The 14,937-nt window shown below is 43.6% G+C and overlaps 1 protein-coding gene across 8 annotated transcripts in view; it reads left to right on the forward strand.

Moving 5' to 3' along the window:
• The window catches only part of LOC147011705 (uncharacterized), a 55,107-nt gene that overhangs the window by 4,624 nt on the left and 35,546 nt on the right, over positions 1–14,937 (forward strand). For 2 of the 8 annotated variants that reach the window (XM_085858211.1, XM_085858213.1), the window contains exons 2-3: positions 204–344; positions 660–719. The exons of 4 other annotated variants lie outside the window; for them this stretch is intronic. In XM_085858211.1, the coding sequence (XP_085714337.1) occupies positions 260–344; positions 660–719 (145 nt within the window). In that variant the 5' untranslated portion in view covers positions 204–259. Of the gene's footprint in view, positions 1–62; positions 345–659; positions 720–14,937 lie in introns of those variants that run through there. 2 more of the 8 variants (XM_085858212.1, XM_085858214.1) reach the window with 2 other exon arrangements.

Consider the following 14,937-nt stretch of genomic DNA (forward strand, 5'->3'; position numbering starts at 1 on the left):
CCCAATTTGGGTGACGACACATCGCTTCGGGTCGTCGCCCCACCCCGCACCACAGGGTCTATAAAGGGACGGGTCGCAGGGCCGTTCGTGCGCTCCCCATCTGCTAGTAGTTTTTCGTTCCTGTCAGCTTGTCCTGCCCTCTGGCATGGGATCCACAATCCGCCCATTCGCCTGCTGACTCTGCCTTCCTTCACGCCTGACAGTTGTGCCCCATTCTCTGGATCGACGCTTAGCTGCACGAAATGCCACGAAGCGGGAGATGACGCGCCAGCTGTTAGGGAGGTATCGCCCAGTGGAGCATCCCCCCAAAACGTATTGGTGGCGTGGTCAGTTAATCGTGCAAGGTATTAAGAGACCGTTCGCCTCATCTCCTCTCTTCTTTCTTATCATTAACTCTTCTTCATCGGGATGTGTGTGTGTCATGGCACCTGTCTTTGTTTAAGTTAAGAGTGTAGAAGAATTACATCGGGATAACTCTGCTCTGTCTGCTTTTGAAAGTTGCTTGTATTATTGTCGCACCACACTTTTCTTCCTTTCTCCGCTTCCACAAAACAATAAACTACATTCACTGTGCCACATATATTTCCTCACTTGCCTGTTAATAAATTATTAGTAGAAATGTTCCTAGCTCATTTTTGTCTTTTCTTTCATTGATCCAGCATGGTCCGTATCCGAACCGAGCCAGGACTTTATTCCCAACGATCTGTTCCTTTTAGCCGGTACGTCCTTGGCACTGTCGCTCGGCTACATCTGATCCGGTAAAATGATCTGGTTCGCACAAGGCATACCGAGGGCATGTCCCCCGGTAATTACATCATGTGATTATTTTTTAGGTGACCCGATAAACGAGAGAGAGGACCCAAGGTCACATGGTTGAGTTATTGGTGTTCACGGTCGGTTTGCAACCCGCCGCATTATTGGTGTTCATGGAATTATCTGTGTGCAACGGCCTGCGATCCCGGGGAGTCTGGTGGGAACCCGAGATGGCTTCCCCTGCCCCCCCCAGTGATCTCACCCGACCCCCGGCCCACAACAACAACAACAACAACAACAAAATATATATTTATATATATATATATATATATATATATATATATATATATATATATATATATATATATATATATATACATATATTTCAGCTACGATATATACAGGGTGTAACAATATTCAGGACTCATAGATTAATTGTGTATTTTAGTTTTGGGGTTTATCTGCCACACTTCCAGTTTCACGAAATTGTTTCATTGGCTTTGACACTGTTCCATATTGAGGAATGGGCTTCGTTTGATGTCAGTGATGGAATTCTTGACCACTTTCTATCTGGCTTAAACCGCTGGCATGTAAGATGACCCATTCAGCTTTGTCTTGCATTGTGTAATCCATTTTAAAAGGTGATATCCTCAAAAAAAACAAAAAAACAATTAACCTCTGATTCCAGAATTTTGACACCCTGTATATACTCCTACAACGCTCTTCTAGCTGAAGAAAGCTGCAACCGAGAAAAACTACACAAGATAACCCTTAGCTGTTTCAATCTCTACCCAAGTTCCTCGACAGCTGCTACATGGTACATGCCCACAACACAATATTATTCTTGTTCAGGTCTACACTCTGCCCCACTCAGGTACCGGACTGGCTTCATCATCAGAGACAACGTAGAGGGAAATGCACAACCACCGAGGCTCCCAAACATGTACCACATGCAATGCAAATAGCAGTTAACATATAATTCTCAAGTCCCAATCACATCTATCAACTGTAATTGAAGTGAATAACCAATCAGCTCTCACCTAATCAATTACCCCTGGTGGTGAGGATTTTCAAATAAATTAACTCTCATGCTCTTCCAGCCAAACAAAGCTGCACAAAGCAACAAAGAAAAAACTGCACAAGGTAAGCCGTTTACTGTTTCAAACTCTACCCACATTCCTTTACAGCTACAAACATTCACAAGTACTACATACATGAGAATCCTAATGCTACACACCCCCCTCAGGTGCCGGATCAGTGCCTTTCCCTGCGATTACAGCAAAGCCGGACACGTTACAACTGCGTTTCTCACCAAATCTACAAGGAATCTCCGCACATTTGACCCCCTAATCGAGTCAGGGTGACTCGGACGACTTAGGCGATTCCGTCTCCAACAATTTAACTTTAAACACCGGAACACCTTGTGGCTCCACTGTATGGCTGGTTAAAACATAAACAAGCATAACACACCAAAGGCCCCCTTGTAACAAGGCTTTCAAACATTTATTGTGTACAAGGTAGAGTCAGAAATACTTTCCTTTTTCAAACGGTCCTTGAGGCAAAATTTGGCTTCTGTTGTAATGTCGTACTGACCCAGTGAAGAGGGGGGAAATGTGTTAACACTTGGTCAGAAGGTATGTGCAGCAAAGGCCTAACAGCTGTGCTGGCCAGAAACTATGAACAGGAAAGGCCGAACAGCTGTGCCGAATTTCGGGAGTGCATGATTGTTCCTTCATGGTTTGGAGGAAAAACTTTTTGTCCCCTCATATTTAGGGAAGCGCTTGTGTGTTTACGGCCTCACTGTTTTGAAATAATCACGTCTATACGTGAAGGTTATTTGTGTTTTTTTTCAAGCATTTTCCACTTTCATATGAAATACTGCTCACTCATGGTTGATTCATTTTGTGTGTGCTATGCGTCTGCTGGTGATATCATTGCTGGGAGCACAGAAAGTGCAGTGCCCCCTTTAAGTAAGAGTAGAAATTTGTAATTTGTTTGGGGTGCCGGTGACAATTCGTCTTCTCTTCTCGTCAAAAGACAACCTGTGATTCTTAATGTCCACCAGCTAATGTTAGCAGACAGATCACCTGGCCTAATGTTCATCGTTAGGCACAATTTGTGATGCGACGTCCTACCTGCAAATCACCAATCCGACAGTGTACAGTCAGGTCGGGAATCAAATTCAGACAAGACAGCTCGAAGGTAAGTGAACTAGCTTTGCATCATCCTGTCCGATGGCAGTATGGACAATCACCTTGCCTGAGATGTTTACCATTGAATCATAAACACAATAAAGACATTTCCCATTTAAAACATGTTACAAAATGGCTGTTACTTATCTGTTCAAATAATTTGCAGTGCAAGTTCCCATCACAGCTCCTCACCCAACCTCCCTCTGCTTTCCTGGGAAGCTGATAGGCTGATACAAAGAAGTGAGTATGGGAAATGAGAGAGAAAAGATGACAATGGAAATCCTAACCAAATAAAAAGCCATCGCCTAAACAATTGGAACCTGAAAGTGATCACAACACCTGAACTAGAAGGGCGCTCGGTAGAGCGCATACCTCCGCCACGCAATGCCTGATCCACGAGAACATATCGGGCCCAATACATTTTTGAAATATCATGCTATACAGTGCTATATCATTTTTGGCCCAATGTCTCAATGGTGAAGAATCACTTTCAAATTAAATAATTCTCTTATCCAGATCCAGATTCGGATTTTCAACAAAATCAAATCAATTTGTCCTTACCACACACCGAACATGTTCACCAAGTTTCATCCGAATCCGTACATAACGTTTTGAGATATCGTGCTATATATCATTTTTGGTCCGACCTCTCAATGGTGACGAATCAAGTAAAAAAAATTCTAGTAGTCGGATCCGGATTCGGATCTTCACCAAAATCTAATCAGTTCGCCCTTGTCACACACCAAGCCTGTCCACAAAATTTTATCCGAATATGTCCACAACTTTTTGAGATATCCTGCACACAAACAAACAGACAAGCCGGTAGGTGGCGATGGGTCGCCGAGCATGGAAACTATAAGATATAGAGCCAAATGGATGTCATATAGCGGATAGGGAATCACCTTAAGATTATGCATATCAAATCTCATCCAGTTCCATCTACTGATAACTACTCGGTATCCATTTGAATGAAAAGTACCGAAAATGCGGTTTGAAATCGGAAATCCCCAAAGTTCGAGGGGGTGCTGTGGGTGAACAAAGATCTAAATCGAAAATCCGGCTCGATCGTTTGTACACAATGTATTCCAGACGATTAGTGTGAATTTTCATGACCATCCGACCATAACCCTAGGAGGAGTAGCATTTGGCGCAAAGGCATCTCCAGCTCTCGCATATTATCAATTTTTGCACTAATTGACCGTTGACCCCTGACCTTAGCGAAATCGGTCAATATGTCCTGAGGCAAAGTTGTAGTACTCATTGAGTACCATGAACCTGCAAAGTTTCATTCGTATCGATGCACTCACCTGGTCGCTAGGGGACCTTCAATTTTCGCCAATTTTTGCGCATACCCTAATTGTAGGGGGCACTGCGGGTAAAGTATTCCATATATCACAAAAACCGGAATATTTTTGATAGAGCATCACCTGTCGATCATTCGTGCCAAATTTCATAACCCTACGTGGGATAATGGCTTTCGGAATTGATTTCGCGTGAACGGTACCGATTTTGAAGGTTTTTCAGTTGTTTCTAGGGAACCAAAGCGTCCCTAGCAACCATCACAATTTCCAAAGCACTAGGTCATAAGATGTACCCACCACCCGAGTTTGGTCAAAATCCGCATACGTTTACTACCAATTATGCTGATGACAAACGAACAAACATCCAAACAAACAGACAATTACTGACAATAAGGGTCACCTATTTCGGCGACCCAACAAACAGACAGAAAGGGGTTAAAACATAACCTCCTTCACCTTCGGTGGTGGAGGCAAGTATCCAGGGTGTGTAGGAAGAACAAGTCGATTCGATTTTGGTTCAGGTCTGGATGCAGATCCGGCCTCTCAGTGGGATACAAAACATAAACTGTTCAGCCTGGTGGAGTTATGCACTCTACGGAGTACTGTTCTAATTCTTGTTATAGTAATACAGCTTTTAGTCATTTTGTACTTGTGAAACGACAGGTTAGCATAGTCCAGGATCCAAACCCAGGATTCTGGGATGGACCGGACACCTCTTCCTATAATTTGCAGGTGACAATTTTATTTTAGTTTAATGTCCGTTGATTCAGAATCAACAGGCCTGCTCAGCCATCTGTCTTGTGAAAACACCGGAATAGGGGTTTGAGGGTAGGTACCCAAAAATAAAATAGGTGTGATTTTCGGCATCGCTTGTTCACCAAATAATGGCTACAACTACATAATATGTGAAGATAACCAGCTGTTGTGAAACATAAAACAAATCTTATATCCTCTTTCAGTTGGCGACCTAATATTTGACCTCTAATGACCTTTAGAGGTAAAAATGAGGTCATTTTAGTCATAAATTCATCAGAATTGTTTATGAAGCTTAAATTGTCGATTTGAACGGTTTCAATTTTATTCTAATATTTGCCAAATGAATCACTGGTACGAATGCCAAATGGTTGTCAATTTCAGTGATTTTCAGATAACCTCTTGCGGCAACATAATGGATGATGTGTGCAAGAGGAAACGGTTTTATCACTAAAACTGTTTTATGAAACCCAAATTATCAGTTCAGTTCTTGTTATTGTTCCATATTTTACCTTGTGAACATTCATTTCGTCAACAGTTGATGTCATTATCATACATTGATACCAAAGTAACAAGTATAACAAAGTAAGAATGGATGTTCTAAACAATGTAAGACTGGTTCCCCATCGGGGTGAAATATGACGGAACCTCAGGCAAAGCAAGGCTTGCAGCATCGCTCGTTGTTGGAACAGACCATTATCCAGTCGAACAGCAAATTTTACAACGTAAAAGTAGTTCAACAGTGCAACCAGTACTATGTATCAACAAGTTTACTCATCTTCATCATCGTCATCGATGATACGAGCACACTTGTTTGGATTCGCTCAACATTTACATGCAACGACACATCTCACACCAGCAGCAGCACAACAGCAATTCCTTTTGCACTTGCTATTGTTACACTGGTAATGGTGATTTTTCTTGGCTAGTTAAGGCCTGGGTATATGCCTGGTGTTGGCTTAATGGCTGGAGTGGTGGGCTTGGGATCCTCGAGTCCTGAATTCAAGTCCTGCTTGACAGTTGAATTCATACCAGGTGGGGTTGACTCAGTCTGTCATCGTTCCGAGGTCGGCAAAATGAGTACCAGCTTGCTGGTATCCTGTGTCGGAGTGGTCACCCGTCCAGGATTGTGCCCAATAACCCAGGAGACTGCTTTGGCAGCACCAACGCTCTGCACAGAGTATGGTCCCAATGGATGGATGGAAGGCCTGGGTGATTTATTCATATCATGATGGAACCAATTGTCCCTCGACAAGCATTTTACCAAACTATGCGCACCAGACAAGTTGAGGTCACACTGATAATCTTCATGGAAGTACCAAGTTATAAATGGCCCATTGAGTGAATAGTCCAACTTTAAGGTTTGTGGGCATCACAAACTCATGTTGTTCCTGGTCCTCCTCAGTAGTCTGTGCCGTGGAAGCGATATATCTCTGGCTATCTTAATAGCTGATGCTTTTGCCAAAACTGTTCAAAATTTTGCCTACTTCTTTCCTCCTGCTTTGTTTCAAGATGTACATTGCTGTGCCAATATGCTTTGGAGTGGGGATACCTGCAATTGCTGCACAAATATATTGAGCCAGATTGAGGACTTTTTTCCCCGATTTCTGTCATTCAGTTACATTTTGAAGTCTGACTGATTCAGCTCTGGAGTTGCATCACTCATCATCCAGGCCACATGATTGAAGTGACACAGGAACACATTCAGATGCAGCATTGTTTGATATATGCATAAACAGCGATGTCTCATCTTCTGGATTCCTGATTCTCAATTTTGCAGTCGTGTCCTTGACATCATTCTGCAATGATTTAGCAGAATGGTAGAAGATAATGTTCTTTTCAGGATCAGTGCCTGTGGTGGTGGTACTCTCTGTGGCTATCTGCCTCTTCAGGCTGGCAACCTTTGCTAGAAGATAACCTATTGACATATCTGATGAACAAATTATGAAAGATTGCCCTTTTTGTGGTACTCTCATGACCTTTCAACCAAAGGTCTGTGTCGTCGTCTTCAATTATTTTATTGAGAATGGACGACCTGTATAAAATGGCATTCACTATACCACGTTCGGACAACCAGCTCCTGTATTTGTCGTGACGTGACCTCAGAAAGACAATACTGTTTGGATCTTCAGATGAGATACCATATATGTAAGAGGTGAGCCACTGCAGAGCATCATCATTTACTAGATCAGAGGTGTCTTTCATTTGTAGGTGGAACTTTGTCAAATATGCACACAAACAGGACTTGTGATACTTGAAGTCATTAGCAATCATGTCAACACAATTGCCACCACATCCCTGGAAACGGTGTAACATATCGTCATCACCGAGTGCCTTTGCTTGCTCCCATATCGCATTTCGTCAATCATTTGTGCTCACAACCAGCAGTGTATGTTCACCCTTCACACAGATGAAGCACAGATTTATATGGTCTATGAATTTAGGAGCAGATGACCCACGCATGGATCTCGAGGAGATGATTCCAGAGTTTGTTGCTGCATTTTTGTTGTTGGTGTAAGAATTTCGACACTTGACGTGACATACAGGGACCTTCTCAAGAAATTGTTCACCTCCATCATTCAATTATTCTCGCAGCCTAAATGCCACATCATCAGTTCTGTTCTCCACTGCGTCGGAGAGTGCTGGGAGACCTTTAACGGTAACTTTTTGTAGCGACTCAGGCAGTGACTTCTGGCATTTGATGCAACGACGATAATTATCAGTCTAAGGTCGTTTCCTCTTGCGTACATCATCCATTAAGTTGCCTCAAGAGGTGATCTGAAAATATATGAAATGGACAACCATTCGAGATTCATACCACCAATTCGTTAAGCTTACATTAGAATGATACTTACATACGTAAGTACTGTTCAACGAGACAATTTGAAAGTTTCATAAACAATTTTGATGATTTTACAACTAAAACGACTTTGTTTTCCCTCTCAAGGTCATCAGAGGTCAAATATTTGGTCACCAACTGAAAGAGGACATAAGATTTCTTACGTATGTTTCACAACAGCTGGTTAACTTCACGTATTATGTAGTTGTCGACATTATTTGGTGAACAAGCGATGTTGAAAATACCTATTTTATGATGAGGTACCGACCTTCAAACCCCTATTCTTGTGGTTTCACAAGATAGGTGACTGAGCAGGCCTGTTGATTCTGAATCTACGGACATTAACCAAAAATAAAATTGAGATCTGTAAAGTATAGAAAGAGGTGTCTGGTCGATCCTAAAATAAAGCCTTTTTGGCCATGTGGATCCCAGACTAGCAGTGACCATTGTGATGTGGAAAAAAAAGAAGTATATATATATATATATATATATATATATATATATATATATATATATATATATATATATATATGCTGCATTAACTGCATACGATTATTGAAGTTCTCCAACATGGACAAATACTGTGATGATACCGTTACATCGAGATCAAAATCTGTACCAAGCAGAGGAAAAGTGAAATTATCAACTCACCCCTTTTGGGGCTCATCAGGGCAACGCATCGCTGTTCCATTCACTTACTGACTTTGAAGCCTTTTGGCTTATTACTGGTTAATGATACACCTCTAACTGTGATTGGTGAGGATGCCAGATTGTACCTGGAACCTACGAGTCCCCATCCACCACATGGATACATTCTTTTGCCCCACCACTCACAATCAGGATGCACCACTGTTGTTTTAAGGAGTCAAGAGTTCGACGAATGCAATTATTGAAGTTGAGGACCTGCACGACCATGTGCACTCTGCAGGAACCATGGAGGTGGGTTGGAAAGCACAGAAAGAGCAGATGGTGCTAGACTAGAAAGGAGGCAGTATAAGACACAGAGCCCACTTACCTATCTGCAACGGGAAAGTGACAGGCCTATAGCCTCAGCTTCATTGTGGGAGATTACAATAATCTTTAAGACCTTGGTTTCCACAGCATCAAGCAGAGCGAAGTGTGAGGCAGGGGTGCCAGCCCAAAGTGGGGAGCAGTATTCAATCAAGCTGCAGATGAAGGCCTTTCATGTGGATAGGAGTTCAGGAGTTCCAAGGAAGGACTTTGTATACTACATGGCCAAAAGTATGTGGACACCTATTCATCCAACTTCTCATTCCAAAATCATTGGCATTAATATGGAGTTGGTCCCCCCCCCCCCCTTTACTGCTACAAGAGCCTCCACTCTTCTGAGAAGGGTTTTGAGAGATGTTGGAACATTGCTGCGTGGATTTGCTTCCATTCAGCCACAAGAGCATTCGTGAGGTCGGGCACTGATGTGGGGCAATTAGGTCTGGCTCGCAGTCGGCGTTCCAATTCATCCCAAAGGTGTTTGATGGGGTTGAGGTCAGGGCTCTGTGCAGGCCAGTCAAGTTCTTTCACACTGATCTCAACAAATCATTTCTGCATGGACCTCGCTTTGTGCATGGGGGGATTGTCATGCTGAAACAGGAAAGGGCCTTCCACAAACTGTTGCCACAAAGTTGGAAGCAGAGAATCGTCTAGAATGTCATTATATGCTGTAGCATTAAGATTTCCCTTCACTGGAACTAAGGAGCTGAAACCAAACCATGAAAAACAGCCCCAGACCATTATTCATCCTCCACCAAACTTTACAGTTGGTACTATGCATTCGGACAGGTAGCGTTCTCCTGGCATCCACCAAACCGAGATTTGTCAGTCATACCGCCAGATGGTGAAGCGTGATTCATCACTCCAGAGAACGCATTTACACTGCTCTAGAGTCCAATGGCGGTGAGCTTTACACCACTCCAGCTGACACTTGGCATTGTGCATGGTGATCTTGGGCTTGGATGCGGCTGCTTGGCCATGGAAACCCATTTCATGAAGCTCTCGACGAACAGTGCTTATGCTGATGTTGCTTCCAGAGTGATTTTGGAACTCAGGAGTGAGTGTTGCAACCAACGACAGATGATTTCTTCTGCGCTACGCGCTTCAGCACGAGGCAGTTCTGTTCTGTGAGCTTGTGTGGCCTACCACTTCACGGCTGAGTTGTTGTTGCTCCTAGAAGTTTTCACTTCACAATAACAGCATTTACAGTTGACCGGGGCAACTCTAGCAGGGCAGAAATTTGATAAACTGACTTGTTGGAAAGGTGGCATTCCATGACGGTGCTATGTTGAAAGTCACTGAGCTCTTCAGTCCAGCCCATTCTACTGCCATTGTTTGTCTATGGAGATTGCATGGATGTGTGCTTGAGTTTATACACCTGTCAACAATGGGTGTGGCTGAAATAGTCAAATCCACTAATTACAAGGGTTGTCCACCTACTTTTGGCCATGTGGTGTATGATGGAGGATGCTCACGTGTGCCAAGGAAGGTTGGTGACTGGCTTTGGAGGCCAGCTTTGAAATGTGGTTTCCCCAAGAAAGATCGCTGCTGATAGTGAGACCCAGGAGTTTGAGTGACTGAACTTCTTCAAAACGATTGTTAAGAAAGTAGATCAGCAGGGGATGGTGGGAGCAGCAGGGGGTTGTCAGACAGTTCCTTTTGGAGAGAGAGAGTGACAGTGAGTGTGAGATTTTTCTGGATTGAGAGAAATTCCAAGTGTTTGACCTGCTTGCGATTCCATTACCTTGCTGATGAGGATCTGTAGTTAAGGGGATCCGTTTTTGCACCTTTTTCTCAAATGAAACGCAACCTTTTTTTTTAATGTAAACCCTTCTGGTGAAACTCCCAAATCCAGGTTCACTGCTCACCTCTACTCATTCATTCCTATTTTTTTCCCCACCTGTGGAACCAACTTCAATTTCACGGCGCAGCTGCTCAACGTGCCCTGAAGTGCACGGTTTGCATTCTAACCATTCCATTTCCACCACAGTGACCCAGGCCGTGACTTTGGGCACGGGTTTGGGCAGCTCATGCATGGAGCTTGGTTGCCGCATACACCCAGGCACACACACACACGACCATGAGGAGAGACCCAATCCATACCTTCATCACCTGGACCCCCTCCCCATTCACACCCATTGTCTTTTGTGTCCACGTACCTGTGTATGGCAACCGCCAGCTCCACACCATGATCGTGCCTCTCGGCCAACTTTCCCTGCACAGATTCTTGCACCTGGAGGGTCACGTGCACCTTGCAGGAATGAGGCAGAGTCTATACGGCAACTGAGTAGTGGAGATGACACGACCATGCCCCCCAGAAGTTCCTTGACCTCCATCTTTACCAAGGGCACAGTTGCATCCGTCCAGAAGATGCCATCCTGATTCAGATTGCCTTGATCCCCAAATGTAATGAAATTTCGTGCCAATTCACACGCTCTGCAATCTTGCTTTAGGCGTGATTTCTCACACCTCAGGTCCAAAACCCACTCCTGACACCAGTGTTATAGTCGCACGGTTCACGCCAGTTTTCTGATTAGAATCCAGTGAGTCACCTCAATGCACTATAACGGTCAAACAATTGGAGATCCCCAGCCGGATCACGTGTCCAACAGTCATGATACCGTACTGATTGGGGCACCAAATTGGTTGAGTGCCCAGCTAATTACAGAGGCCTGCAAAAGTATTCACTCCCCTCCAAAGTTTCCACATTTTCATGCCACCTGACATTATTTAATGATGCTTTCAAATCAAACTTAAAGGTCCACAGCAGCAGAATTTTTTTATTTTATGTGATGATATCGATTTTTAAGTAATAAAGAAAGAACCAAACGAGGTTTTTAATCATTAAAAAGTTAAAGGACCAGTGTGTGTTTGTCGCACGACTCCTACAATTCTGAGCCGATTACGTCCAGGCTTGCAACACAGGATCAGCATGACCCCAATTAGAGTGGTGTATTGGGATGTTTTTACCTTTGCCAGTGGTCTTGGGGACAGGAGGCGAAATGGGGGGGGGGGGAACGCAAATTTTATATGGAAATATGTATTGTGTAGTACCGCCCCAGGTGGGAGAGGGTATTACAAGTTTCCACCCTTTACAGTACAGTATTCCTCTCCCCACGTTTTCCGGTGCAATTGGTGATTAATTTGCCGGGAAGGCAAAGTGGGATTTGGACCTGGACCCTCCCAAAATTAACTGTTTCAGATGGCGTCTGTGGTTTCTTAGCAACCCATCGTGCCGCGTCGTTATTTGCAGCTCGCCGGCTTCAGGGTCATCAGCTGAGAAGTGGGTCAAATAACTCACCTTGCGACCCCCCGTAGAGCTCCACATCAAGCTGAGTTAACCACCTTGTGTGAGAAAGGAGATAAGCAAAAGAGGGAAAACCCACTTGTGGATGATGCATGTGAACATAACATTAGAAAAAGATCCCTTTGTGGATAACAAAAAGTTATCGTCATTCAGATAAAGTTATTTGATATTTTGTGCGGCAACACAATGCAGGTGTTTTACCTGCAGGTCGGTTTTAACCCCCAAGAGCCCACAAGCTGTATCCAAGTATCCACAGGTCAAGCATGCTGTGAATCGTGCTGTCCTGTATTCTCAGAACAAAAGGATGGCTTATAGCTCAAAACTTCTCAAGATTAAACAGAACTCTAAGTTTTAATGTTTTTTCAAGCATCATCGTGATTACATCAAGTGTTATGTTTGTTAATCTGCCCACTCACAGCATACACTGATGGATGTATCATAATAGGATTTTTTTTTACATGCAAAGTCAAGGCTTCCGGTTCTGGGGTTGGAGCGTTGGCAGGTCTCCTTCAGGGCTCTCTGCTGACGATCTCAAAGTTAAGTTTCCGGTCGTTATTTGTCCTGTTTTAACTGTTTATTTTCTCACCTACATGTTACTGTGTGTTCCAAGTTCGGTTTTGTTTCAAAAATCGTGCTATTCTGTGAGTTTTCGTCGACCTTGTCTTACCGGGTGCTTGAGGCCTACCCATCGTTCCCCTCGGTGTACGATCATGTTTATTTGCATTTTCTCCCCATTACCTTCAATTTATATCTTCTCCACTTTCCCAAATGTCCCCCATCCCTCCCAACTAAACACTCTATTTCTTGTCTTACATCAAAAAACAAAAAAAACAAAAAAAACAAAAAAAACAAAAAAAACAAAAAAACAAACAAACAAACAAACAAACAAACAAACAAAATACCTTTCTCCTTGCACACTCACAAGTCTAGATCCTTCTTCTTCTTCTTCTTCTTCTTCTTCTTCATCTTCATCCTCTTCTTCCTCCTCCTGCCAGCACACCATCTTTATTCTACTGAGCCATTACCTTCACGATTTCTTCCAATCTACAACCTTCCATTCCCGAATCTTACCTGTTCTTCAAAAATACATCAAAAATAATAATCTTCCTTGAATCCTTTCGATCTCTCCACCTCCTGTAACCACGTGTCTCTTTCTCTCTTCCTGGTACTTTTCATCGACCCAGCAGCTTCACACTGCATTTACCGTCCAAATTCATCACACACTTCCACGATTTGACTTCAACCTTCCCTTTTCCAATGTTACGCAATCCTTATTTAAAATAAATAATTTCACTTTTGACTATACACCTCCCAGAGCCAAATGCTTCTCCCATAACCACGTGATCTGTTTACACCCCCTGTGTTTATCGATCAAATTTCACCATTCACCTCACAATTTTTTCTACAACACTTCCATGACCTAATCTGATGAAAACTCTCTCAAACAATAATAATAATATTAAAAACGATCTCCTGAAATGCTTCATCTTCCTCTTTCACACATGTGGTACTCTTTACTGTATCATAATTCACGAGTCTCCTACGATTTAAACAGACTGCTCTCAATTCGACCTTTCCTTCATACCTTGCCGAAACAATCCAACTGTTACAGCGTTTCTTCTCTCCATTCTCTGAATTTGCCTTTATTGCATCCATCAAGAAAAGTGTTTAATCCCATCTCTGACCTAAAACTTAAAAAAAATCAGTTTGCTATGAATGTTCGTTTTCGACAAACCATTCTTTTTTAACCGGGTCGCATTGCGAACGCAGGCTCGAAGAGAGCTCCGCGTTGTTGTTGTTGTTGTTGTTGTTCTTCTTCTTCTTCTTCTTCTTCTTCTTCTTCTTCTTCTTCTTCTTCTTCTTCTTCTTCTTCTTCTTCTTCTTCTTCTTCTTCTTCTTCTTCTTGTGAAGACAAAACCTTTAGGACGCGGCTCTTGGACACATTTCTTTCCAATTTCAGTGCCAACTTACCCCTCTCACCCCTCACTCTCAAAGCAACCATCACACTCTTCTCCCTCCAAGCCTCCCTCTCACCTCTCTCAAAAACTCCCCCCTCACCTTTCTCCCACCATTCACCCCCCCCTCACTCACCCTTCTCAAAGTTGCCACCCTTTCATCCACAAAGCTGCCTCCTTCCACTGTCCTCTCACTTCCATCTCTTCACTCCACGTCCTCAAATCCTCAACTGTCTTCTGCCCCTCCCTTGTCCCTCCTCTCCCCCAGCATCACAGAGCCTTTTCTCCTCCTCTTCCGGCCCCTCCCCCAGCTATTCTGCAATCCCCCACACTCTTTCAACAACCCTCCTTACCTCCTCCCCTCGTCCCTTGTCCTCCCCTCCCCTCCCACTCCCTGCACCCAAAGCCTCCTCCCTCCCTCTTCATTAACAGTGTGGACCTCAAATATCCTGGGCCTTTGCTCAAACCTTTCAGATCCTTCCATACAGGTTGCCACTGACAAATCAGACATAATCCGTATGTGCCGTATATACCGTACCGTACCGTATGTGCTGTACCGTATGTGCTGTACCGTCCACCAAACAGTGATGACTCCATCTACACCTCACTATCCAAAAACATGGACCAACTTCTATCTTCTCATCCAAACTCTCTCTTCCTCATATGTGGCGACTTCACATGTCATCATGCCAGTTGGATAGGTGTGGGTACTGTGGTGTACTGAATAGAAGATGCTTAGCAGGCAGACACGAGCGGGGGAACAGTCGAGCCGGGCTGTGTTGCACAAGCGCGAGCGCGGGCGTACTTTGCCCGCGGCTCTCCTTTATTG

The sequence above is a fragment of the Eptatretus burgeri genome, chromosome 15 (assembly GCF_056783735.1).
Source record: "Eptatretus burgeri isolate ZD-2024b chromosome 15, Ebu_testis_v1, whole genome shotgun sequence".
Taxonomy (NCBI): Eukaryota; Metazoa; Chordata; class Myxini; order Myxiniformes; family Myxinidae; genus Eptatretus; species Eptatretus burgeri.